The sequence below is a fragment of the Agelaius tricolor genome, unplaced genomic scaffold, assembly GCF_023055355.1.
Source record: "Agelaius tricolor isolate 1412-34295 unplaced genomic scaffold, bAgeTri1.0.p SCAF_1, whole genome shotgun sequence".
Lineage (NCBI taxonomy): Eukaryota > Metazoa > Chordata > Aves > Passeriformes > Icteridae > Agelaius > Agelaius tricolor.
In genome coordinates, this window is record NW_027269261.1 from 45,141,411 (window position 1) to 45,169,400 (window position 27,990).

At 41.3% G+C, this 27,990-nt stretch overlaps 2 protein-coding genes across 11 annotated transcripts in view; one reads left to right on the forward strand and one right to left on the reverse strand.

Annotated features, from left to right (window-relative positions):
- ARID4B (AT-rich interaction domain 4B) overlaps positions 1-5,428 on the reverse strand; it is an 88,424-nt gene extending 82,996 nt beyond the window's left edge. For 2 of the 4 annotated variants that reach the window (XM_071432118.1, XM_071432109.1), the window contains exons 1-2: positions 5,185-5,427; positions 3,991-4,052 (exon numbers count right to left, since the gene is read on the reverse strand). In XM_071432118.1, coding sequence (XP_071288219.1) covers positions 3,991-3,996 — 6 coding nt within the window. In that variant the 5' untranslated portion in view covers positions 3,997-4,052; positions 5,185-5,427. Of the gene's footprint in view, positions 1-3,990; positions 4,053-4,198; positions 4,431-5,184 lie in introns of those variants that run through there. The other 2 variants (XM_071432128.1, XM_071432139.1) reach the window with 2 other exon arrangements.
- A 344-nt stretch (positions 5,429-5,772) lies between these two features.
- On the forward strand, positions 5,773-27,975 carry GGPS1 (geranylgeranyl diphosphate synthase 1). 7 transcript variants are annotated; one of them, XM_071432206.1, is made up of 4 exons: positions 5,774-5,931; positions 10,243-10,335; positions 19,143-19,213; positions 22,763-27,975. In XM_071432206.1, exons 2-4 carry the CDS (start codon positions 10,269-10,271, stop codon positions 23,522-23,524), a joined length of 900 nt encoding a protein of 299 aa, XP_071288307.1. In that variant the 5' UTR covers positions 5,774-5,931; positions 10,243-10,268; the 3' UTR covers positions 23,525-27,975. The 7 variants fall into 7 exon arrangements, with proteins under 7 accessions (XP_071288321.1, XP_071288307.1, XP_071288279.1 ...); XM_071432178.1 differs by having other exon boundaries at positions 5,775-5,936; XM_071432197.1 differs by having other exon boundaries at positions 5,775-5,926.
- Positions 27,976-27,990: the final 15 nt, after the last annotated feature.

Consider the following 27,990-nt stretch of genomic DNA (forward strand, 5'->3'; position numbering starts at 1 on the left):
TAGAGTAAAACCACCTCTTAAGACTTACCCATTCTCTTGCCTCCATCACAGAAACTATTCTAACAGTACTCTTCCCTTAGCAATCTCCATTTCTGCCGTAATTCAAATAGTTAACCAGAAAGTGAAAGGTCACTACATTCCACAACTGGTTTCCAGCCTGCATAACACCAATGGGATTTTCAATTGACTTGTGCTCAAAGTTGGAAATTAGTGGCTGATAAGTTTACTAAATGTTTCACTTTTGTCTTCACTGGCAGAGAATATGAGGAATGGTCTGGCACACATTAAGGGAAAGCAGCTACAGCATCAGTGTGCACAAGTGATCTCTCTGGGTAGCTGGAGAGGTCACTAGGACAGACTACTGAAACAAAAACGTAAATTCAGGAAGAATTAAAACCAAACCAAAACAAAAAATCTACCATAAACTATAGGCATGGCTTTCTTAATTTGTTAGCGTGGCAACTTTGAGCAAGCATCCAGGAACATCTAGGATTACCAAAGACAAGTAGCAACAACCATTAAACAGTATGCACTTTACAGAATGAAAAACATTAACATGCAAATAGTATCAAAACATTTAAACAATCATTTCAGATCTCTTAATTCATAGAACACTGCTCTAGCTTCTGGGACATTTACTCTTTTGATCTCCACTCATCAGTGAACTTTTTAACTACAGTGGGTATATTAACTTCATTCACATATTTATATATCAAACAAATGCCATGATACATATTAAAAATCTCATGAGCATTTGCAGCAGTTCTTAGTACAAATCATTGGTGAAACCAAGCTTTTGTTTATTTCTCTCTTTAAAAGCAGACACTTTTCTTTCAGGGAGTTTATTTCCTGAGTCTGGAGCTAAAAAAAAAGCACTCTATAAGAACGCTTTTACATATATTGCTACCTACTTAGTAAGTAGTCATTTGATGGCATGCAAATACTTTTTAAATCATCAAACAGATTTTACATTCTTCTGACACATACTTAATGCAAAAAGGCCTTATACAAAAGGTGCTAAATAAACAACAAAAAAACTTTGCAACATGCAAGCAATCCTAGCCATTATCTACACAACTGTACTATCAGAGGTCAATCAACACAGGAAAAAGCCTGATTTAGTAGAACATCACAAAAACAAGCATAATTCTATTAAGACTTGAACACTTCTTTTAAGATGTATTTCAAAAGTCTTTATTAAGTGGTCTTAGCAGTCCATGGGAAGACTACTTGATAGGCTAGAGTTACTGGTTTATATGAGGGGCTTTATTTCCTTGGATTAAGTTGGGTTATTACAAGGAGAGCAATTATACCAACAGCTTTAGTAATCTCTTAGTAGGCAGCATACCTCTCTTGTGTCAAAGCGTTGCGAAATGCAAGAACACAAGTGACTTACGGTTTTGTGTCAATACAATTGTTGGTGCTGTTCCTAAATATACCTCACTGTGTTTTACAAAGAAAGATCAACATTTTATCCATACGACACAGGTGGGAGAAAGGAGTCAGTAAAGCTAATTGAATTGTTCAAGTTCACATAAAGAGACAAGGTACTGACAAGGAATCCAGTTCTAAGGCTCTGTGCACCAGAATCCACAACGCTCTGCACTTGAAAGAATCACCAAGGCATAAATCAAAACAGAGGCCTCTATCGTGCAGTCAGAAGCAAGTCTGCATCAGCAGACCCTAAGCAAGACTAGGTCTTAAAGCATTAAATCCTCTGCATGCTGAAGTGTCCTTGAGTATCCAAAGAGCTTGCTCTTTGGAGAACTTAAAAAATAAATGCACAGAAATATACAGTCAAATTTAACAGTATCTTGATCTAATATAGTCAATGTTACCTTGAAGCGATACAAACAGAAAGCTAATAATTCTCTTAAGCATTCTCCCTTACTGCTTCTTATTGGACTGGCTTGTATCCTTGTAAGCTTAACTAATAAATTACAAATTTAAGCCAGCCAGAAGGACTGATCCACTGTATAACTCCTATAATCTTGGTTAAGTTGTTGAATCTTAGAAATTTCTTTGGAACCACAATACTGTTAAAAGTTTCCTTGTAATAACTAAAGCTTCAAAGTAATGACTTACAGATTAACCTCCCTTAACACTACAGGGCACAGTAAATACAGTACTGGAGTTATTTCAAGCATATATAAGTTTAACACTAGACACACGCAAATTGCAAAAGCTACAGACTTAAACTTAACACCTGAACACTCTGACAGAATTTATCCTAACTTTAAAAATAAACATGCAAGAGTAGCACAAACCTTACTGAAGACTAAGTAAGCTCTGAGGGTTTTTAAAAAAATACAGGTCTATTAACAGATTTTTGTATTTGTTACTCTAAGTTTAGTCATCTGTTATACATTCAATTCAGCCTGAAGTGGATCTGTATCACTGTTTCACAGAACACTTTGTGTTCTACTTGTGATCTGACCTCCTCATGCTCCCAGCTGTCTATCTACATATTAATATGGCTCTAAAACCTCAGTATCTGAACCTAATCTCTATGGTAACCGTAAGATTTGTTTACATTGAAAAAGAATATTAGAAACATATGTAAATTTAACTGTCATTTAAATAAGTGTTTTTTCCTTCTGGGGAAAAAAGCTCCCTATACTGCCTCCTATTTATCTTGCTTCCATCTCCAGTATCCCCACCAGGCAACGAGCCACATTTGGAAAGCTCCCTATCATACAACTTCAACAGCCTATTGTTGTAAATTCATAAATAGTTTACTTTTAATAAGACAGATGTGTGCAGTATTTTATATCTTGGCACTTGCTAAAGAAAAATCAAAGAGCAATTAAAACGTGATTTTGAAAAAACACTGCCATAAAGTCACCAAAGTAAAAAAAAACATGCTAAACCTTTAACAGCTATACAGAAAGACTTCACTGCTCAGCAAGTCAGATCAATCTAGAAATGAAGAGAGTGTATTTCATTTACAATTTCTAGCAGTGTATACAGTACTGGGTACACACTTTACATAATACTTATTCCCAGACAGTAGGCAAAAACTCTTGATAGTAGAAGAACCCACATACAGACTGCTCTTTTATATTAACAAATACTAAGGAATTGATGCATCACAGGTTTGGAACAATTGTTTTTTCTAAGATTTATAGTATTTTGAAATGAGATTTACTGCTTCCCAGCACGACCGGGAGCTGAATTACGCAGGGGTGACGGTAACACAAACGGCAGTTTGAGCGAGACATATCAGCAAAATGGTAAAAAAAAAACCCTAACAAACACAGTTATTAAAAACTACTTTTAGGTACACAGTTCTTGCCCACACACAGAAGAAATCATTCAATTCCACCAAGACGATCTTTTTAGCTATTTAGCTTGCATAATATACCAAACATAAATAGTCTAGAAAGGTCCAAGAGAAGAAAAATGCATGACAGTGAGGTACATGAATACTACACAGCACTGAGAGGAAATTAGAACCTGTTTGAAAATCTTTCTGCACCTTACAGCAATCATTTCACTGCGGAGAATAGCTTACTTGCACCCTCCCCGCTCTCATCAAGATTACTCATTCAACAAAACTCCTATTGACGAATAGAAAGTAAGTAAATCTACCCTCTATTCAAGTAAACAATGTTGTAGAGCCAGCATTTCCCCCACACGTTACTTTCTCGAGCAGGGTGACTGTGCCCTGCTCCTCCATGAAGCAAGCTCAGCCTAGGCAGCCATGTCCTTATTCTCCTACAAACAATGTTTCTGAAGGAGAACAGCCCCTGCTCGGGGAACTTACAGCTTCCCCCAGCATAACGCGGCGGAGCAAAGCCCGCCCCACGATCAGCAAACAAGCCAAGGCACCGAAACACGGCAGTGGGGGCGAAGCTGCCCGCAGTCTGGATCTGCACCAGCACCGAGCCTCGCACCGGGGTCGGGACAGATGGACTGACAGATAGGACAGCATTTTTCCATGCAACCCTCCCTCCCTTCCCCTCCCAGGCACACAAGCGAGTGTTTTACCTTCATGATGAGCTCAGGCTGCGGTAAAAGCCTCGATCGTGGCTGAGCGGCCGAGGCTGGACCTGGAATTTAAAACAAAGCGCTAAGGCACCGCACCAGCCGCTCGCACCGGGCGGGGGGAGGGGAGCCAAACATCGGGTGGGGGCGCTGGGCTCCTCCCGATACTCCCCCTTTCCTTCCCCGGGTCCCCCCTTCTCCCGCGGCTCACCCCCTTCCCTCTTTGCTCGGCCGCCGTTTCCCCCCCGCGGCTCCCACACGCCGCGGCTTCCCCTACACTCGCTGCCACTGACGCCATTTCTGTCAGAGGAGGAGAAACTTGCCACAACAACAACCCACCCCCGGCTGCCGCGGGAGGGGGAGGCGCCCCGGCCGCCTCCCCGGGGCGCTGCGCCCCCTCCCCGGGCACCGGGCGGCGGGAGGGCACCCGCGGGGGTCCCAGCGCAGAGAACACCCCCCGGCTCGCTTTACCGCGGGGAGAGGGAGAGCGGAGAGAAGGAGGGAGAGAGGGAGGGAGGCTCTTCCTCCATTGTACGAGGAAGAGTGCCCGTGTGCACCGCGGTGGAGCGGGGTGTCGGGAGCAGTCCCCCCACCCCGACACACACACACGCTTTTGAAGGGGCTGCGGCTCCGGATCGCGGCGGCTCCTCCTCCCTCCGTCTCCCCCCCTAAATAAAGGAAAGCGCTGACTCCGCCGCAGGAGTTTCGGCAGCAACAGCCGCAACTCCCCGGCTCGGCGCAGCGGGTCCGGGCGGGGGGAGGGAGGGAGGGAGAGCAGGCAGGAGGCGGCGGAGGAGGGGAAGAAAAGGAAGAAGAAGAAGAAAAGAAGGGAGCGAGGACGGGGAGGGAGGAAGGGAGGGGGGCGGGGAGAAAGGGGCCCGACCTGCTCGGCGGGGACACGGAGCGTGTGTCTGTACGAGTGTGGAGGAGGGGGCTCCGTCCCTCCCGGCAGAGGGGCTGGAGGAGAAGCCACCGGTCCCTCCTCCTGGCCCGCCACTGGGTGTTTGGGGTGGGGGGGGAAGACGAAGCATCGGCGAGTCCCGCCGCAGTCTCGCTACCAGGAGAAAAACAAGCGCCCCCCTCCCTCCCTCCCTCGCCGCCGCACGCCCGGCCCCGCGCCCCCACGGGGCCCCCCGCCGCCTCCCCGCCCGCCGCCGGCGGGGCATGGGGGCTCCTTCTCCGGCTCGGCGCCCTCACCTTTGTTCCGCTGCGACCGCCCGCCCGCCCGCTACTCCCCCGGCCCGAGGCGGGGGGCACGGAAGGGAACTGGGCGAAGGCTCCTCTCAGCTTCGGGCACCCCCGGCCCCGCTCAACGCTGCTGCAGCGGCTCTGCTGGCGGCGGCCCCGCACGGCGCGCGGAGGGGCCGATCCGTCCTGCGCGGCCCCGGCGGCGGTGACTGCACGGCTCGGTCCCCCTCCCCCTCCCGCACCGATGACTGACTGACGGGCAAACGGGAACGGCCACGCCCCCTTCTCCACCTCCCCCATTGGGCCGTGTCTCGCAGGGCCCGCCTACCCCGCGGCCCGATTGGCCTTCGTGTCGGAAATACTGACATCATTCTTCTCCACTTCTATGGAAACTGAGACTCGGTGCCGAGGGTGTTCATGGGGAACGCTGTTCCTGCTCGTTGTTAGTAGCGTTTTCGGCAGGCAGCGCTACGCAGCTCAGTGGACAACAACTCCCAGAGTGCACCGCGCACGGGGGGCGGGGCACTCCGGAGAAAGCTAGCGAGCCGAGGGGCGGGGCCTGCGCGTGCGCGGGGGGCGCTCGGTGGCGCATTTTCCCCCCAGGAGGGGAAGGTGGCGTCCGGCGGGGCGGAAGGAAGGAGGGGGGCGGCGCTCCGCTCTGGGCTCTGCCGCCGCCAGCGCCGCCACTCCCGGAGCGGCGGCTGCTCAGGGGCGGGGTTCCGGCTGCCGGCGGTGGAGGAGCGAGGCAGCGGTGAGGCGAGGTTGGCTGCCCTGTTAGCTGGCTGTGGGTTGGGGGGGGGACACTGGGGTCCGGGCGGTGGAGAGAGAGGGGGCGCCCTTCTCGGAGAGGCTGGTCCGAGCCCGGCTGCGGGGGAGCGGGTCCTGCGGCTGCCCCGCCCAGGAGGGGCTTGTAGGCTGCCCGGGAAGGGGCCGGGGGAAAGGGAGCTGCCGGTAGTGCTGGGCGGTGCCGGCGGTCGCCGGGGCGGGCGGAGTGACTGACAGAGCGCTCCGGGGCTGGGGCAGCGCTGGGCTGGCGGCGGGCGGCGCTTCCCGGCCCTCCCTGGCGGCCGAGCCCGACAGCGCCGATCAGAAAATGGGGGTGGACGGCGGGCGGGGGGAGCGATGCGTCCTCGGCTCTCGATCTCCTAAAATGGCGCTGAGGAGCTGGGCCCGCTCGTCCTGGAGTTCTGGAGGCAGCTGAGGAGGCTGCGCCTGTCGCGATGAACTCCGAAAAAAATGAACCTTATTCCGTCGGTCCGGCTGTGGCGGGAGTTTGGCGGCAGCAGCTTCGTGTTCTCTGTGAAATGTGAGTTTTAACGGAGCGCTCCAGCTGCGGGTTTTGCCGACTCATGTTCTGTCTGCGGGTCAGGCCGCAGCTCAGAGACCCTCCCTGTCTGCGGGCCGGGACTTCGGCGGCCAAGGTATTGTTCTCGGGCTTCTGCAGCATTCCTGCTCAATTTTTCTTGGAATTCCCCATTAAAACGGAGCCACGATCACAGGAGTAGGGTGCTCGTGTCGTTCTAACGTTAGTGTTGGAATGGCACTATGGAAAGCTGTTGTTTACTCAGCTGCATCTTCGGGGAAAACGTGTGGTCTGCCACTGCCCTTCCACCTGCGGGAAGCGAGGTGTTGTTCGGTGTCAGCCTGGGAGGGGATATAAACAGGACTCTGCTAATTAGAATGGGAATGTGGACTGGTGTCCCAGTGGCATTTGGATTAAGACTTCTGGTAGTCTGTGTTTGAAACAGTAGATATTCATTCACTAAGTTTTCTGTGTATTCTTTTTGAAACTTTGCTTCTCACTCCTACTTGCTCCCCCTATCTGGGGCTTCCCCCCCCCCACTGGTTACAACGAAGCCAGTGTCTCAGTGCACTAAATTCCGTGATGGAGCTGATTTGAGAACCTTCTGAATGGTTCATTTTATACTGGAGCTCTTTGCTTTTTTTGGTAGCTGTCTCTTATTTTCTCTGTAATTACACTATGACTGCAGCCCCTGAGATGATGATACTTTTTAAAATACCATCTGTATATTTAAGACTATTCTCCCTATTTGGGAGGAGGGGAAGAAAGGTCTGCGGAGTGGAATGGAACAGGGCAACATGAGAGGCTGTTTTACAAAATTCCGAAGGGAGACTTTTTCTTGACATTTGGCCTGGAATTAATCATCAACTTTCATCCTCTCTAGAAAGGTTCTAGACACAGATCACAGCTTCAAGTATAACTTTAGAGTAGTTCCACATTATGGAGACCCACGTCACCATCTTATCCTAGTGTCATGTGTGTTTTCAAAGAGGTCATCAGAGATAAGCTTTGATGCAGTCCAAAAGGCAGCTCTTTGGGCTCTCTGTTGTGTGTGGCTGTTCTTTTTGCCTTGTGAAGATAAGAAATAACTGGAAAATTGACTTTGTCATGCATACGAATTGAAATGCAGTAAGTTAGTGTGCTGGTTTATAAGGTAAAATGGCCTTAACTGCTTTAATCCTATGAATAAGCATAGATGTAATCAATTCTTGCACTTTCACTAACAAAAGGCTTTTGGTAGCCTTTCATTTATTGTTTAACTGCTGGTTTTTACTTTTTAGTGGGGTATGGTGACTTGAGATCTTGTGTGTAAATCACTGAGAAGTGTAACTTCCATAATAAATCGGTCAGTCACCTCAGCAGGAAACCCTTAATATCAGGCATTTCCCAAGTGTGCTGTATGTGATAATTTTGTGCAAAGAGCAATAATATTACACATGTGGTATCATGGTATTTTTGCTTAGAGGCTTTTGTAATGAATTTCATTTACACGTTTCTTTATCAAGGGTCCCTTTCTATGTATAAGTTTGGGGGAGGTTCTGTTCGCTGTTTATGTGCCAGTGGGTGTGTTAAATGTGTAGCTGTCTGATGAATAATCAGACTTTTTATTTTTTTCCCTTGGTAAATCCCTGGTGGGGATTTACCTAGAATTTCATTTAATGGTAGAATAGTAGTATAGAAAATTTTAATTATATTGATTTGAGATTAGTTACTTTTGTTCATTACATCTTTTTTGCCTTTTATTAAAAGAAAAAAAAAAGTAAGAATCTCTGTACTTGTGGCAGAAGTACCTGACTAATTTTCTGCTGATATTTAGTATTTCAGGTGAACTCCTATTAGTTATGTGCAGAAAGATGCAAATATTTACGTTGATGCTGTACAATACTAATGAATTTCAAGTTAGTTGGGGATTCTGAATATTGGCTTACTGCCTTACAGGTGAGCAACAGACCTAATTCCCTGGGGGAAGAGGAAGAGCTTTAACATTTACTTCTAAGCAAGAACTTTTCTAGGAGAACACTTCCAATCCTAATGTCTCTTCTCAGCCTAGCTGGATAGCTATGCACTTTCAATTCTGTCACTGTCTGTGTGGCTTTTTGACAAATAATGGTCACACGGGAGTTGTTAGGTTGATAGTATATCCTTATATCTATCTCCACCAGATTCTTTCTGCTTAAAACATCTGGGGGTAGAATCTGAAAATCTTTGATTTTACCTCCTCACTGAAGTCCTTTGAGACTTAGTCTTTATATGTGAGGGTACAGTTTGACAGCTGCCTCTCAGTGGCAGTGCTGGTTGAAAGCACTTCAGTTACAGCAACAAGCTGGCAACAAAATAAGGAGTCAAGGATGTCAAATCTGATTTTGATTAGTGTGTGGCCTGACCTCTGGTTATGCTGGCACATGGATAGGATGGAGAGGCTGTAGTTCTTACCACAGCGTCACTGCAAGAAAATACGTGAAGCTTTCCCAAAAGGTGCAGCCTTACGAGCATTTTGTTAACAACTATATTTGGTTAAATTCTTGCCCCTGAAGTGCCAATACATTTGATGAACACACAGAGTGAAGCAAATAAAGGAGTTGATCTACACTTAAACTTGGAAAATAGTTATTAACACAGATCAGTTCCCCAAGCACAGACTGCTACAAATGCTTGTGGGTGTGGAAGGTGGCAATAGGAATAGACAGGAATTGATTGAGCTATACTCTCCCAGCTACTTGTGCACCTGCTCCATGGCAGAGCTTGGGAAACTGAAACCTCCTTCACTTACAGTGAGCATTATTTAGCAACAGCTGAAACATTAGTGTGTTATCAACCGTATTCTCACACAGAGTCCAAAACACAGCGCTGCAGCAGCTACTAGGAAGAAAATTAGCTCTATTCTAGCCAAAATTGGGACATTAATTTACATAACTATTCACTTTCTCCAGGAGGAAAGAAATAAATCCTTTGCAGGATACTAGCAAAGTATCTGAGAAGTAGCATGAGACTTTATGCTACTGCTGCAGTTCCTGTCTTAAAACTACATGAGAAGTATTGTTTTGAGTTGCTGCATCTGCAGTGCAGTAAGGAAGGCTAGAGGTGAAAGGATAGTAAATCTATCACAGAAAGCAGTCTGAAAAAAAATGCAGATGGAGATGACCTGAAGTATGCAACTTGAAGCTAATCAATAAAAAATTGTTGAGCTCTGTAGGCCCTGGATCCTAAAAGATTATTCATAAAAGTCTATTATATTTATGGTGTATGGGAAGTGTGTAGAGCTCTCTATGCTTGAACAGTGGTAGAAAAATGGTATATTTCTATTTTGACTTATAACGAAAGATTGAGGAATTATATCAAAAGACTGAAGCTAGTATTCTTCTTCTTTAGGTTGCCTTGGTCTGAGTTGTGTTTTCTGCTCTTTTGAAATGTCAGATGTATGGAGAAAGCATTTAGCAGATTAGCTGTGTGAGGTTTTGTATGAGTGTCTTTAAAGATTTGCAGTGGAGCTTTGAATGGTAAAGTTTTAAATACTTCATCACCTAAGCAATCTACTACGTACAAAAAAGTAAACAAAGTCTAGGAGTTGGCTTAAGCTTCATGATTAATTAAACTGTATTTAGCATATATTATATTTTTTTTGTGTTTCCTTGGTAAATGACATATGGAAACCATTGGAATATTTGTGCCTAACCTGCAAGTCAGCTGACGTTTTAGTTGTATGCATCTACTGCTTACTTACAAATTTTTAAATCTAAATAGTGTTAATAACATTTCTTTAACAGTGAACTACATCTTCGGAAAGAAAGAAATGGATGGGATGGATGAAACATCTAAAAGAATCCTAGAGCCATACCAGTATTTGCTTCAACTACCAGGCAAGTTTCTTTGTATTGTGTTGTTTTAAGTATCAAAATTGTTCTTATAGCAGCTTTCGTCTTGGGAAGCACAAGCCAAGAAGTTTTTCTATTCTTGATTTGTGGATTTAAGAATAATAAAAAGTAATACTTTTCCGTGTTTCTATTTTACTTGTTCTTTTCTTCCTCTTATGAAACCCCCTTTTTTTTTTGTGAGATTGGTATAATACCTCTTGTGTCTGTAGTAATATTGCCACATTAATATTGCAATTGTAAGTAATATTGCAGTTACTCTGTTCTCCAGAGTAGCTGACTTAAAAATGGATAAAGGCAGGTACTGAAGACTTGATCCTGGTTTTAAACTCAGCGCTGACAATATTTTGTTCTTTACTTGCTTCCTGTACTAAACTCAGTGGGTTGTGGCTTTTCTTTTGGTTGAGGGGGAGAGGTGGTGTTTGAAGGGTTTTTGTTTGGTTAGGGTTCTTTGGGAGATTTTTTGGGTTTTTTTGATTTGTTTTGGTTTTTGTTTGGTTTTGTTCTGGGTTGTTTTTTGGGGGTTTTCATTAACCTGTTCCTCTCGTGTAATTTATTCTCCTTGGTGCCTGTAGAGACGGGTGCTCTTATGGCCAATTTCAGCTGTCCCTATTCATGGCTTATTTCACCTGTCAGAGGTTCAGCCAGTCCTTGTGTACTATCAGGTCACCAGCAATACATTCACATGAAGTTTTCAGTCTTGCACAGTATAGCAGAATTCAGGAGGCAGTTTGAAAGCAAGCTGCTGTATGGATATGCCCCATGTAAGCCTCTTTGACTAAACAATCAGGTTGCTGTGACTTTTAATTGTACACCTAAAGGGTAACAAAGACCATACAGGCTATCAAAGTGACTAATTTTGTAAAAATAGTGGCAGAACAACTTTGTCATTGGAACTACTGCATAAATGCCTGGTTGCCCTCTGTCCAGCTTATATTGCCTGCTGAAGGAGTTAAGGAAGATAGAAAATTTGGGTAAATATTAAGGAAATATTTCTGATGAAAATTATATCTGACCAGGGTAGAAGACCTTCTGCCTAGACAGACAGAGTACTAAGTGGCTTTTGCCCATCTCTAGCAAGAGCTGTATATCAGTAGGGTGGGTCCTCAGAGTCCTAATTCATTATACCTGAGTATAATGAATTTCATTATTAACCTCTACAAATATCCAGGATTTTCTTGCCAACATTAGTGATTTCATTTAACTTGGCAGTTAGCACCAAGTTGAAAACTAAGAAAAGCAAAGAATTTGGCAGTTGCATGCCTTTTTAATGCCAGAAGGCCTGTTTCCCATTTCCTCATGTGTACTCCTTTTGGCTATGTTGAACTGGGTGGTGGTCTTTCTAGAGAACTACCTTGAGAGTGAGTCTGTGATATTACAGAGAGCTTTCTAAGCCCTGGTCCTGAAAAAATTTGCTTTCCTCAAACATAATCTTTAAGTCTACATTTTATATTATTAGATTATCTCATTAACCAAGGAATGTTGCAACACCTCTGCATCTTTAGTTGCTAATTATTTTTACAGCTATTGTAGATACCAGGAAGAAAAGCTCAGCTTCCTAGTAGGAAATATACAACACCCAATAAGTGCCCAAAAAATCTTCTATAGGGAGAAGTGCTTGATTAAAAGCTCTTCAGTTACCTTTCACTTTAAATGATGCATCTGCAATATGTTTACCCTTCCCACCTTGATTCCTGTGGCTAAATTCCTTCGCTTTGAGAGTTCAACTATAATAACTCTCTACTGGTGGCTTATGTAACACTACACTCACTGACAGTACAGGTGTGTTAGATCCTGTCCTCCTAAAGAGTCATAAATCTGATAGCCCACTTTACCATGTCGACTTCTTTTTAATTTAGTGTATGTTTTGGGGAAGGCAAGAGATAAGATACACTGCTCTCTGTGCAGTAGTGGTGGTGTGATTCAGAAGAGAAAACTTCTCTTAAACTAGGCAGGTGAAAGTGGTGTACCTGTGGGAAGCTTGTACTGAGGAACAGGTGAAGCAGTGAGGGTTCCCAGTCATAAATAAACTGTGTTTACTGTGTTTGAAGCGCTGGCTTTGCCTAAGGTCAGCTATGCCAAGTACAGATCAGTGGGAGCCAGTTACATGTGTGAATCTTGGAGTCAGTGAGTACCAGTGCTCGGTAAGGGTGGAAAAAATGGGCTTACAGATGCTGTTTCTACCTAGAGTGGAGCTCAAATGAGATGCCTGAGCTAATACAAGAGGCTCTTGTTGAAAGAGGCAGTTTCATTCGATCCTCTTAGTCTCTGGCAGTGTTCTTCTGCTGCTTAACTTGTGCCAGTTCTGAGCCTGCTAATCAAATTGTTAGGTAGTATCAATCACTAACCTGTTAAAAACTTGCCTGGTTAATCTCTTGTCTTGTTAGTGAGCAGGCACAGCAACAGGAACAAGAAGCTGTTTCTCTGTTGGATCAGTTTGAGCTCAGAGGGGCTTTGCAGAAAGCTTGGCTGAGTGTCAAATATGTACACTATGGCTCTACAGCAGTCCACTTCCTTATCTTGAAAGACGAGTTAAACTCTCCAAGCAGTTTAGTAACCTATGGTTGAATGAATGTAGATACATATCAAAGTTTGCTTGCATAAAAAGGGATTGTATAACTGTATTCACGTTGGTAGCAGAGAAGGGAAAAAGCCTGCTAATGTTGTCAATAGTGTAAGAACACAATTTTTATAACTGTGAAGTATTAACCGCTTAGTACAGGAAGTTGATTACTCTGTTTCCCTTGCTGAAATAAGACTTTTGATGGTAACATTCTTGGGGTGATACTTAAAGTAACCTTGTATATTTCTTTGACTTCAAACAGTGCTAGGATAGGGAAGCTATGAGGCTTAAGGGATTTTTAGTATGGTGCTATTTTAACTACTAGTATGGTAATTAATGTTTAGTGTGGTAATTAATGTTTTTTCCTTCTTGAGCAGAAATTATTGCTTGGGAGAAGAACATAGATTCCAAAACAGTAACTTTTCTTGTAAAATTTCATTGCAGTGGAACATTGCCATACTAGTTTTTAGCAATGTTCTGCTTAATCTAGAATTTTGTCACTTAGTATCATAAAGTACAGGACTGACTTTCAAAGATTCTGTTGAGGTTTGTTCCAAAAATGTCTTAATTCACACACATGGTGAATCTTTTCTTTTTAAGGGTCTGAGTTAACAACAGTAGGTGATATTGCAGCACTAAGGAATATATAGAATTTCAGTTGTCATAAAACTGATATGGTTAATAGCTTGCTGTTGAAAAGGGCAGATTCTGATCCCATTCATGACTGTGCATCTTCCCATTCTTGTCCTGCTGGTCTTGGCTGCAGTCTTTCCTGCTTTTGTTCAGCAAGCTAAACAGTCAAGACTGGCTTTGTTGTTCAGCTTTTTCTGCTGGGTTGTTGAACTTGATCAGCCTGGTGAAGGAGTTAAGCACCACAGGCCATGATCCCTACCACTGGCACAACTACCCTTGGCAGATCAGAGGCCTCTGCTTGGGCCAAGTTCCTGAGGGAGGCTGCACCTCTCTAGACTGTGAGCTGCAGGGATGCCTGGGGGCACCCACTAGCTGGAATCAAGTGATGTCCCTGCTCCTAAAGGTGTGTAGTTGTGGAAAACCTATGTCACCAAGCAAAGGAATGGTGGAAAGGGGTCAGCAGGCTTGCACAGCATCATAAATAACAAAAATTACAGGACTCTACAGATTCAAGAATCTGAAACCTCCAGGTATATTGACAGGGGGGCAGAAATAGTCTCTGCATATCAGGTTGGGAGATAGATACTCCCGCCATGGTGAAGGCTGGTGGCCTCTGACACCGGAGAGAGATTCCTGTTCCTTGAACAGATGTGCAATTGCCAAATAGGTTCAGTGCACTGAAAGAAGACACATGGCTGGAAGCTCTTTATAGGCCTTTTATAACCTGAATGATTCTATGGTTTTCTACAACAAACATCAAAACATCACCTAGGGCAGCAGCAAGTGGTGAGACTGAGCAGATAGTGGAGAGACTGACTCCTGTAGAGGAATAGAGGCTTGTGGTTTTGTTTTAGGGAGGTTTGCTGCTTCTAGATACTCCTGATAGGGATATGAGGGAAGGACTGCCAAGGTGTGTTTCACCTTTAAATACTTAACCTTACAGCTTAAAATACTTAACCTTACGGCTCTTCTACTTGAACAATAATGGGTATAGCACGGGGGGTGCCTGAAGCTTATCAAGCAAGACTATGTGGCCTTTGGAATGAGGGCCAAGGCCACAGGAAGCCAGGTGGGTCTTCTCTGTGATCCTCAACCCCCTTCTTACCATCAGGGGGAATAAACAGATACTGCCTAAACTATTAACAGATAGTTAATTTCACAGCTCATGCTGATAGAAGAGCTTTGGCTCTTACAGACTTGAGACCTCCTTTGCAGAGCAAGGACTATCAGGAGGAGATAGCATCCACCTGTCCAAGTTGGGGCAAAAGTGGAGCTTATAGTAAAAGAAAATGACTGCACACAGTCAAGTAAGGAATTAGTGAACTTGCAAACAAAGTGTAGAGGCTGATTTGAACAAGACACTTAGTAATCTACAGATCAGATCTGAAGGCAAATCATCCCAGCACTCCAAAAAGGAAGTACAAACAGAACTTGATAGGGTAAGCTCTTCCTTTTTCTGGGGATCTGCAGGATAGCATGCTTCTGTGAAGTGTCTTTATACAGATGCATACATTATTGGGAGTAAAAGGGAGAAGGTAGAGATTGGATGCAGCTGTAGGGCAACAATTTTATTGTGGTATAAACACACAGCTAGAGTGCTGCAATGGATGCATGTGGATGGCCTAGGAAGATAATCTGAGGTAGCAAGGAATGGAAGTTGCATTTTATGTGAAAGAACAGTTGAATTGCATGGAGTTTGACCTTCAGTCAGATGAGCCTGTTGAGAGTTTATGGGATAAGTTTTGAGGGCAGATCAATAGGAGTGACATTATAGTGGGTGTTTGCTACAGACCCCCTAAGAGGGAAGAAGCAGATCAGACCTTCAGACAACTGCAAAATGCTTCATATTTACAGGTGCTGATTCTTATGAGAGACTTCAGTTACCTCACAGTGTGGTAGAAGAAGCATCACAGCAGGACACAGGCAGTCCAGGAGGTCTCTGGAATGAATTGATGATCTCTTGCTAACACAGGTGACCATGGTGCTGATGTAGGAAGTCATTATGCTTGGCTTCCACTTAAATAGAAGGGAAAAGTGGTTAGGACATTGAGACTGGAGGCAGCCTTAGTTGCAGTAACCGTGGGATAGTGACATTCAGGATTGTGAGAAGGAGCAAGGCACAAATCAGGATCACAATGCTGGGCTAGTTAACCCTATTTTGAGCAGAGGAGTTATGCTAGAGAATTCTGTCAATGACCTCAATCACAAGTAGCTGCACAGGTTAAAAGTGTATGTGCCTGCTCTCTGCTTCTCTTCATGCAGTTCACTTATGCTGTTTGTAGTGTTCTTGTAGCTGCTGGGAGAGGTCTGCCTGGAGACTTTATCCATTTAGTTTTAATCCATCAGAGGATGCAGCTAAATGTGCAAGTGTACAATACAGTTCAGGTAATACAAGAGCTTTCTTCCTCCAGAAGGGCAATGCCCCTTCCCCTGATCCTCATCATCCCCTGCTCACCTTGTACTGATTGTGGCAGATCCACTGCATGAGCTGACTCGGTACATAAAGCTGGCAGAAAGCTAACCTAGCAAAAAGCTGCGTTCTCTGCTGGGCTAATGAGTTGAATTAGCTGTAATGGGGGCTAGGTTAATAGTCCTTCTGCTCTTTCCCATGCTGTTCTAGCCCTTTAATGAGCCTTCTCTGTAAGTGGGGTGCTGCCTTAAGGGCAAAATTTGTGGTTACTTGAATACAGCAAAAGTGAAGCAATACTAACCAGGAGCCTGTCCAGAATGGAGGTCTCTAGTTTTTGGGTCTGTGCCCTATCATAAGAACAAGTGTGTATATAAAGAGTAAGTAGGTTGATTTTTTTCCTTTAGATGAGAAGCATCTCATCTGAAGAGGAGGAGGGAGTGTCCTCAATACAATATCTTTAATCTAACTTGATATTTGTTTGGAGGATAAAGCTTTAACATTCTTAGCTGTAGAAGGAATTTCTCAGTGTTTTCCTCACCTTTTCCACCCAGTATTACTAAGGAGAAAAGCTTTCCATAGTTGCTGTTTGATTTGGGTAATAATTTGGGATCTTAGGCAGATCCAACCAAATGCATTTAGCAGAGCTTTGATAAAAGCTTGGTGCAGTAATGTCTATTATTATAGCTCTATACAGTAGGTAGAGCTTCTAATTTTCGGTGTTAGACCTCTATTCTTCCATTTTACAATAGCCTGCTTAGAATAATTAACAGAGCAGTGGAATGTGACGGTGAAGAAACTGGATAATTCTGGCAGTGCTCCTTTTAATGTCCTAGTGTCCCTGTATTGTTGTCTTGTCTAGTCTGGGGAGAGGAGGGATGTGGCAAGGAACGGAATCTTCTGCATCCAGGCTTTAGAGACAGGTATTGGAGGGGTTTGGTCTTTCGCCACCACAATATGGCTGCAGGCATAAATTGTGTGTACAGAAAATTGCTGTACTATTGCATAGACCGGGTGAGAGTGACTTCAGAATCAGATAAAATAGCATTTATGTAGCCATAATGTTCCTTTAGAAGACAAGCAAATCTGCATCTATAAAAGGAACAATAGATGTCTCACTATACAGGTAGTGTTTTTTCCTTGAATAATCAGTGTCTAGGAAACCTTGCTAGTCAGGGTAGACAAGTCTAACAATTCAAATGCTGCCTGTACCAAGGAACTTAAGTGACTTAATCCTTTGTGCATGTTATAATCCATTTAGAGTGCGTGCTAGTAGTCAAGTTCCTCATGATGAAATAATGCTTGTTGCTGAACATCCAGCATTCTTTAAGTGTATTTTCTAGGAGACACATTCAGAAAAACAGGATTAAGCTGCCTAGTATAAAAAGAAAAAGCAGGTGTTGTCTGTATGCAAGTAATTTAGAAGAGAATAAACAGCTATAGATAAGGTATAGATTAGGTACAGTTCCTTAATGTGATATTCTTTGACTGATTTTCGTTATGAATGTGGTGAAATACTTGTTAATCCTTAACTGGTAGGCCATACAGTTTGGCGAATATTTATAACAGTTACTCTCAAGGAAAGACAAAACAATCCTTCCCTTCTGCAGAAAACTGTTAGTGTTTAAAACCAAGCACAGACAACAAAAATGGAGAAAACAAGCCAATGGCAGTGTATGTCCAGGTCAGAATGCCTGTTCACATGTGGCAGAAACAGAGGACAGAGCTCCTGGGGGGAAAAAAGGACCATTTTGTTAATCTTGTCTAGTGAGAACCAGAAGATGGTGGTGACAGGAAGCAGTGGAAATCATGGAGAACTGAGACAATAAGTGCAGACCTCTGATCCAGGGAGGAAGGTTATCACCCTTGCTACAGAGCCCAACCCACAAAGCTGTTGCTTACCTGGTGGGGACTTAATTAGGAGGGGAAAAATTCTCAGTCCAGTTTCTCCAGGGTCTATCACTGCAAGTGAATTTACCCATACTTATTATTCTGTTCTGTATGTGCTGGCTACACAGTCATAGAGAAGCCTTAGGGAGAGATTCAAATGTTGACATTTCTTTGGTGCTATGGGCAAGATGGAATTATCAACATGAGGACTAGTATTGCAGAATGTCTCAGTTATGTCTCAGTACATCTTGAGTCAAGTAATATGGGTTCCTTGCTTTGAAGTTTATTTTAAAGCTTTTTCCAAATGCTTGTTTATGTGAGCTATATATACAAATATACAGGGCTGTTTTTGTAAACCTTCTTGCAGTTATTCCAAGAAATTATACATAGCTGAGCTTCTCAAAGTTCAGAGCAGAATTGTCTCAGTGTGGATAGGGGAAACTTTATTTCATATTGAACATGACTAGATGCTGAATAGATATTTGTACATGAAAACCAGCAAATTACTAAAGAAAGTAGACATCAGTAATGTATAGGCATAAGGTTAGCTTCTATTGAAATTCACTCTGTCATGTAGAAAGTATCTGGATTGAACAAAACAACATGTTTTAACACTAAACTTGGTCATTTGATGTTGTCTTTAATTCCTATGAAACAGGATGACTGTCTGGCTCCAACAAAGTAGATTTTACCAAAGCAGACCAAATCCTATTTGTAGGTAGATTTCTTGTGTATAAGATAAATATCTGAATTCTTGGAAAGTTCTATTCTGTTCACAATGTTCTGTTCAGATTTTTGTTTAGTGTTATTTAGTAAGTATTTGAAATGTCACTTTGCTGTTTTACAAATTTACAGTAACAAGTAAAGAATAATACTACAGGAGAAAGACCTAAAAATTGACAGAAACAGCTATCCAACAAATAGCCATACTTTCAACTAAGAATGAATCATAATTGGAACTTTTAAATCTTAAAATTAACATGCCCTGCAAACTAGCTGATCTGTACAGGCTACCAACATGGTCAGGATCCCTTACTAATTAAATTGTGAAAACTAAATATAGTAACCTGTAAATAGGTGCTTTAAATATTCCTGAGAAGTGTTTAAAACTGAAACTGCTGCTACTTGATGTTTATTCAATGAGGAAACAAGTCATGCACTGATATATTTTCCATTTTTGTGTCATCACACTGATGAGTTTTTTAATCAGGTCTCGAATCAGCTATAGTTGCTAAGACAAACTGTTGTGCCTAATTATGAACTCTATCATTTTTATAAATGCCTATAATATTTTTATTGTAGGTAAGCAAGTGAGAACCAAACTGTCACAGGCCTTTAATCACTGGCTGAATGTTCCGGAAGATAAAATACAGGTACTGGCTAATTATTTTTAAATTTTTTTTTAATTTTTTTTTTTTTCTTTCCAAGACCATTGGTAACAGATTATTCTCTTACATAGCATAAATTATCAGAAATCTTAAATGCACTAATTTCTGAATATGAAGTGAACTTTCAGGAAAACAACTTCAGTGCAAAGCTTTTACTGTGATACAACACTAAAGAAATTATTTCCATGTCTTACTAGAATAGTTACTTCCTTCCAAGTGTTCAACCTTTGAAGGTGTAGATAAGTAGCTATCATTGTTACCCACTTAACTCAGTTTTTAACACTGAGTTTTTAATAACTTACGAAACAAGCTAGACAGTTACCTGGTAGACTTCACAAAAATAGTGTTTGAAAATAAAATCTTGAGATTTTGATACAAGAATATCAAAGGCAGCAATTAAATCAACTTTAAAAACCTAAAACTGAGAGGGATGTATCATATAGTCTGCAATCCTTACTTTCTAATGGGAAGGATTGTCTAGGAATTCTCATTGTCTTTTCTCTTGGACAAAGTGTGCAAGATGCATGGCTGTGTATTTAAACACTGTGGCTTTTCAAATGAAATGTTATCCACCTTTTTAGGTTAGACTGCAGTTTTGTTACATGCTACAGAGTGTGCAAAATATTTTTTGTCCAAAGCAATATAAGGAATTTATATAATTGGTTGTGGTTTTTGACATCCCGCTGGTCCTTTGTTAATTTCATTAATTGTTGGCAGAAGTATCTTTAGCATTTGTGAAGGAGTCATTTTTAGGGTGCCTTAAAAGTGACACTTCGTAGCTCTTAGGCAGCAAAGTGATTTGAGTGGTTTAAGAGGCTGCATTTCATAATCTAGCAACTCTTCCATTTTTCAGCCTATTTGTGTAACTGTCTAGCAAAATTTATTCTGTCTTTCAGCTAGACACATCTTACCCTTGTGTTCAGACAAACATCCAAATAAAACAAATAATATAGCAGCCTGTGTATTGCATGTATGGGTTTAATCTAATATCATAGATCAGAACTCAGATTGGAAGAAGCCTCTGGAAGTTATCTAGCACAACCCTGTACTTAAAGCAGAGCTTGCTCTGTAGCTACTTATGGCTTCTGGGAGCCCTGTTGAGTTTTGAAAATCTGGTGATGGGGTTTCTGCAGCTTCCCAAAGCCTGTCTTCTCATGCTGACCCCCTCTCATTATAACAAAACCTTCCATTCTATTCAACTAGCGGGTTTTTATGTTGCAATCTGACTGTTGCTTCCTGCTCTTTTGCTGGGCACCCATGATGTTGTGGTCCATTTTTGTTTAGTGCTAATAATAAACTAAAGCAGCAGTGCCTCTGTGTGAACAGAAGTTAGCAGTTCTGTCACTTCAAACTGATGATCATGTAACTGCTATTGAAAACTTGGATCACTTGTTTTGATTGTCTTTATGAAGAAAACCAATGCTTTAATGTCTCCTTTACTACTTAAGTTGGTTGTAGTGGCAGGAAAAAACAAGACCCTGTCATCTTTAGTCTTCATCATGATGCAGTTAATGCAGCTTCTGTGCATTTTAGTACTAATTATAATAACTAAGGATGGTTGAAGTCTGGAGGACCACCTCTGGTCATCTTTTTGACCTCTCTCATGATCTCAATAAGATGTCCCTTGTGTCTAACAGCCTGATTAATTTCCAGCTATTTGTATTTCCTATATTAAAAATCTTAATTCTGGCATTCTTTCTGGGGCTTTTTTCTTACCTTAGATTATTTGTCTTTGTGTAGTTTATTTAGATTATAGAATTGAGGCTACTACAATTGAGGTTCCTAGGTAGTTTATTTTACTGTTAACTGCCACTGTTTCACCTTTTGCCCCAACCAAGTGATCTTTTCTCCCGACACTTAATGAATTTCTAGTTCCCTTTTGGTGCTGCACTGAAACACTTCAACTTCTCAAATTAGAGAACGCTGGGTTTGTCAGGTGAACTTCTCCCTGAGAAGGCACTGAAATGGCCTAGCAAGTGTCAAGCAAGTTCTAAAGCTATTGCAAATAAGGAGGTGGAAGAAACCTGTGTGTTGGACTGATAGTGCAGCAGATACTGATTAGATAGGTGTAGGTTGTAAGAAAACATACCACTCTCTACTGGGTCTTCAGCTTTCATTATGGAGACCAGTCTTTTCATTTCCTCAGGCTACTTCCTGATGTCTTCTAAAATAATCTTTTTATGATATCTGAACTGTTGAGAAATACTAGAATAGGCTTATCCAGTCAACTCACAGAAAACACAGGGAAATGTTCCTGATAGTACTGAGAATGAGATAATGGACCAAAAGTTTATTCAAACAAATAGGTGTGTAAAGTTGCCTTCAATAAGTACTCTATCCTTTGATTTCATGAGTGTTTAAATAGGCTGTTCTTGCAATTGTATCTTGGGAAAGGGATTAAATTCCTGGAGTGTGAGTTTTTAATCTTTGGGACAATGTTCACTGAACACCAGGTGGCTTGGTGCTCAAGAAAATGCTTACAGTAAAGTCTTTATTTTGTCCTACAGCACTCACCAAATAGGACCATACTAGATATTTGCTGCCATTTTATGGTGGTCTTAGTGTTTTTTAACAGTTGTTTTGATGAATTTTGACTGAATGCAATGTTCGTAGCTAAGGAGTATAATTGGTTCATTAGCTCTAAAATCATATCTTAATCAGATGTGTTTTGCCATGAGTTTATACAGTGTGCAGTTTTATGTGCTTAAATTTATTTCCATTTAAGCAGGTGCTGAATGTACCTATTGCTTGCGTGGCAGCTATGGAATAAAAGCAGCCTATAGTGTTAAAACTCTTCTTTTTTTGATGAATTGTTAAGGTTCTGTTCTGCTCAAATGTAGTCAGCTACAAGCCTAATGTTGTGAACAGTTTATTGCACACCTCAGGTGGTGTGTGATACTGGTCTACCTAGGAACAAGCAGAGTGTAGGAAGCTTCTCAGAAGAAATTATGGCTGTTGTCTTTCTGCCAAGAATTTTCCAAATGATGTTTCAGAGGGAATAGTCTGTACTTTAAGAGCTCAGTACTGAATATAACCACACAAAGTGTGGGAAAAGAAACATGAACTCTCCACTTATCAAAACATGGTTCACAAGAGAAATGTGATAATGGATGACACCTGACACTCAAGAACTGACTTTGGGAGATTTCAGGTTTGTAAATCTAAACATTTAAAAACACTGTTTATTTAATTTTCCCCTAGTCATGTTTCTAATAACAGCTATTCCATGACTCCTAGCCAATGGCTTCTTTTAGAACTGTAGCAACAGTGAAGATCATGCAAGTGGAAGCACTTCAGGGAGTAACTTTGAATCTGAAAACATTACACATAAGACTATGTGATCCAGGACTTAGAGCAAACTGGATGTTGAGAGAAGCATAAATCTGTACTAACAGTAAAGGCAAGTTGCCTGAAGAGGAACCTCAGTGACAGAGAATATAGTTATTTAAAACATTATCCATTTCAAGTATAGTCTCACAAAAGTCATGGTTAAATTACAGTGACAGACTTAACACTTGTCTCTTCTTGTCATAGGTTATCATTGAAGTGACAGAGATGTTGCACAATGCAAGCCTCCTTGTGGATGATATTGAAGATAACTCAAAGCTACGACGGGGCTTTCCAGTGGCACACAGTATCTATGGAATTCCATCTGTAATCAACTGTGCTAATTATGTTTATTTTCTTGGCTTAGAGAAGGTTTTAACCCTTGATCATCCAGATGCTGTTAAAGTTTTTACTCGTCAACTTCTGGAACTCCATAAAGGTCAAGGCTTGGATATTTACTGGAGGGATACGTACACCTGTCCTACAGAGGCTGAGTACAAAGCCATGGTACTGCAAAAGACAGGAGGTCTCTTCGGATTAGCTGTAGGCCTCATGCAGCTCTTCTCAAATTATAAAAAGGACTTAAAGCCGCTCCTTAACACACTTGGTCTCTTCTTCCAAATAAGAGATGACTATGCCAACTTGCACTCCAAAGAATATAGCGAGAACAAGAGCTTTTGTGAAGACTTAACTGAGGGCAAGTTCTCATTCCCAACCATTCATGCAATTTGGTCAAGACCTGAAAGTACTCAGGTGCAAAACATTTTACGTCAAAGGACGGAGAACATAGATATAAAAAAATACTGTGTACATTACCTTGAAAATGTTGGTTCCTTTGAGTACACTCGGAATACATTGAAAGAGCTTGAATCTGAAGCCTATAAGCAAATTGAATCACTTGGGGGAAACCCTGAGCTTGTAGCACTAGTTCAACAGCTGAGCAAAATGTTCAAAGAAACGGAAAATTAAGAAATTAACTTCTGTGTGTCTTTTGAAAATGGGAGAATAACCAGATGGAGAGTTGTGATAATCAGTCTTATGTAAAACTTCCTCTTGTAGCCATGTTACAGAAATTACTGTTAAAAATAACTAGTCATTGAGTTTTGAAATATATACCTTATTATCTCTAAAGTCTTAACTGTAACTGCTTACAGTTGATTTTGTTGAAGCAGATGTACTAGAACTAAAACATGTTTTGAACCTAAGTGTAATAGTCTTGACAGAATCACAGGCATTATTTCATACCTAAAACTCTCATGCCCCTAACCAGGCTATGAAAGGATTTTGGTTGAAATTCTGTGTTAAATTAAATCAAAGGTTAACATGTATATAAATTATATAACATGTATATAAATTATATAACATGCATATAAATTAAATCATACGTTGACATGTATATATTATGCATTTTAAACAATGCTTTTGTAAACCAAAATTTGTGTTAAAAAAAAGACGGTACTTCAACCACAATGCACATAACATTGTGTGATATTTCTAAGTTTGACTTGTGAAGATCAGGGGGATCAGTTTACTATGTCCGAGGTTGAATATGCTATCCAGCCTCTGTGGATATTTTCAGGGGAATGTGAATTATGAAAGATACTATTTCATATGCAAATAAGACATGCTCAGTCTGAAATTGTGACTTGATAAAGATTTTGCAGTACCTTAGAGAAAAGATTTCATCACATCAACAAAGTGTAAATTTGCTGCTGATTCCAGCTCTGTAGTGAGTAATTTTGCTCACCTGGTTTTAGATTTTGAAATTGTCAAGCATTCTATAGCCAGAAACTTAAATCTGTGCATTAGAGCTCATATATGTAAGTGCAAATAGCAACATAATGAGCTGCTATTAGAAATGGAAAGGGATTCATTCCAGGTAACTTTAGGACACCATAATTGGTGCTGGTCTCTTTAATCTCTGCTTATAATTGAGGGGCTCCTCCAAGACTTTATTCATAATTCATATTTCATTCCTATCCTGAATTGCTGTCTAGAGGCATGTTCTGTATCTCTTCAAAGAGACAAGAGCTGTAATTTTTTTCTTAAAGTACAGTATCTTGTTTTACAAGCTACAATACTACTTCAGTTTTGTTAATTGCTTAAACAGAGCTTTAAAATTATAGACATACCAAAATAGAACTGGGACTGAGAGCAAGATTTAGGGGTAGGGCTGATAAGCAACTAAGTTCTCTGCTCAGAGATATATATAAAGTATAAATATATATATATATATAAATGTTAATAAAATGTAAGCAGATATGTTTGGTTTTTTTCTTGCTGGGACTGGCTTTAATCAGGTTCAGTTCCCTTAGTATTCACAGGTATATTAAGCTTTGCCTTGGGGTAGGAAGGTAATGGTTTGGATCAAAGGTAGGACTGGTGCTATAAGCTGTGGTGTTAGCTCAAGCATACTCTGAAATGGACAGAAGTGCTTGGCTTCTGATGGCTAAAGGATAGTTTTATGCAGGTGTTCATTTATTGCACCTGGAAAACAGGGAGAGCTATGATCTCGGCCCACTGAGAAAACTAACTGAAGAAGGTTGCTGTAATGTCTTTCCTGGGCAGCCTTAATATCTTTCTGAAAGTGATCAAACATGGCAAAATTGGGGATGACTACTTTCAGGCTGAAATATTATGTAGTTATGGATGATAGCCTGTCCCTTTCATCTGCATGCTGAGGAGAAATCTTTGATTAGACACTGAATAATAGGCTTTTCAGTGAATGGAATTGGTTGCGAGGACTGAATAGCTTAAAGTTGGTGAAAGGTGTCTTTAATGTTAATCAAAGAGAATTGTTATTTTTCATAACTTGCAGTGCTTAGTAAGCCTGTAAGTTTTTAATGTGTTATGTGAAAATACTATCTGCAGCAAATTACATTTATTTTGTGCCATGTCTTGGAAGTTTCTAAGCACTGTTGCAGTTAATGTTGAATAGGGGAAAGCATTGAAAAGATTATTGTTGTCAGGAGAATCTCCTAGTCTTACTGTGAAATGTATCCTTGTGCCTGTTGGGATATTGTTACTGCAACACAATGCAAAGTGCACTTAGTGCCATTTCATTTCTGTTCTGTTGCTGGATGTAAACAGTTCTGTACAATCAGACTTCCATAATGAAGTAGCTTTTCTTACTGTTTGTATAAAGCTTTTCTACCATCTGAGATTTCTGCTATGTCATTGCTCCTTTTTTTCATTCTGGCAATTCACCCCAGTATTTATTCTAATTCTCTATCTTGTGGCATGTGCCTTCATTAGGAGTAGGTACATAGCTGTTTTCCAGTTGCACACCATTTAAACCACAAATGGGTAAGAAGGGAACAGTTGGTCTAGCTTTCTTTTCCCAGGTTACAAGAGGCCATGCAGCTCCCTCTTCTGCCTTCAAGGCGTTTGATGTCAGCATTCAAAGCATATGCTGAAGGCATATCTGGAAAGGCCCACATTGTTGCTCTTCACTTAGGTTAGGATAAACAGGATTGTGAGAGCTGTTCTTGATGTATTCGGGAGTCAGAAGAGGCTGGGATATTTCCCCTTCATCTGTTAAGCTGGTAGAGCATCTTTAAGTACTAAATGCCAGTAGAAATGATGTCTCTTAGTCAAGGTAGATTTTATATTTGGTGCCGTAAGATCAGTCTGCGCATTTCCATCGATATCCTCCAAGGTTATCACTGGTTAAGTGTTAACTTAACGATGTTATCACTATTAAGTGATGCTCCTGAGGTTAAGTAGTGTTAAGAAAAACCCTTCTTTAAAGCAGCATGGGAGTTCTTGTGACTGCACAGTTGTGTGAGTGCCCCTCTGTTGCTATGCCTCCCACAACACAGGGAGTAGGGATTTTTCCTGATCTTCATAAAATATGCACTGTTGTAGAATGGCAATCCAAGTTGCAAGTGGAGATGCCCACGGGGAAACAAAGGGGATGCTGGTTTCAATGTCAGTCCCTTTGAGCCAGAATCATTCCCCTTATCTTCCTACCATTGCCAGCAAGTTGCACTTTGATCAGGTTATCAGTGCATTTCCTGGGGATTTAGTTCTTGCAGTTCATATTAAGAGAAATGCAAATACTCATCAGTCTGGAGCATTGCCCACTACCTCAGTCTGTTTTCTGATTTTGTGCTTGCTTGGATGTAAATGAGTACTGTCATCTGTCTTAGAGTAGCCAGCCATTGGATGGGACATCTCTGTCTTTGCTTTTTCGTAGGTTTATGTTTATACATATACCCCATCAATTATGATGAAAATTGCATCATGTCAAGACCTTCTTGAGAAGATAGCTTTCTCCTCTCCTTTTGAACTCAGGCTGTTCAGGTACCCACTCAGAGCAAATTTGTATGTATCAGCCAGTTCTTGATATAAACAATATAGAATGTTAATGGGAAAAAAACTGTTGGCTGTTCTTCATTTCTGTTTTTTTGTTAATTTTGCTAATCTGGCTGCATGTGCTATAGAAATTTCCTATATTAATGGCTGTTTTCCTCAATTATTGTTAAAATGCTAGTAAGGTATAAAAATGTGAGGTTTGTGAGATGGTTTGCATTTCTAATGTAAAAATTGGTTTGAACTTTAATACACCTTTACCACTGAATTGCACCAGGCTTTTATTCATGTGCAAGAGCCATGTGGGCATCTGTTGCTCTTCTTTGTCCCATCTTCATCATTTTACATTTCAGGTTTGGTATTTACTATGCTCTTTGTATTATTTGCTCAGTACTTCCACTGTAATTCTTCTTTCAGCTATATTTCTATTCTGCTGTTAATACCAAGCACACATAATACCATCAAACTCAGTTTTGATCCTGGACAAACATACTAGTCTGGGACTACTTTTGAAATATTGAATCTTGGCTCATAATTTGTCTTCACAAAAGTAATCCAAGATTGATCCAAGATTTTCTGCAACTTTGAAATGCCCTAAATTTTTTTCCAGGAAGCTGAAGCCTGTAACATCTTATATGACCATAAATTATTTTTGTCTCATATAGGTTGAGCTACTTTCCTTGCCCTACCTGTCTGCTTTCAAGATCCATTTTGCTTTGGTGGTAATGCCTGTTAGGTCTTCTTATGAATGAGCTTAACTAACTAGCCCTGCGGGAGGGAAGTTAATTTTTGTCCAGGTTAATGAATTATCCCGCTCAGCAAGAGCCTGATGAATGCCAGAGCTGGCAGGTGGACAAAGGCCAAGGAAAGGATTTCAGAATAAGAAAACTCATTTTGGCCTCCTAAGGCTGCCTCATGTAATTTTGCCTTCTTTTACAGAATTTACTTGGCTTAGTTAGGAAAAGCTAAAGTGTGTGGTTAGTTTCCCTGAGCATCCCAAACAGACTGTGAGAGATACTTAAGTTAAAAATTATTTATTCTGACAATTATTTATGTAACTTGCATATATCATCTAAAGATTTTATTAAAGGTACAGATAAAACAGAGTACATTGTTTCATT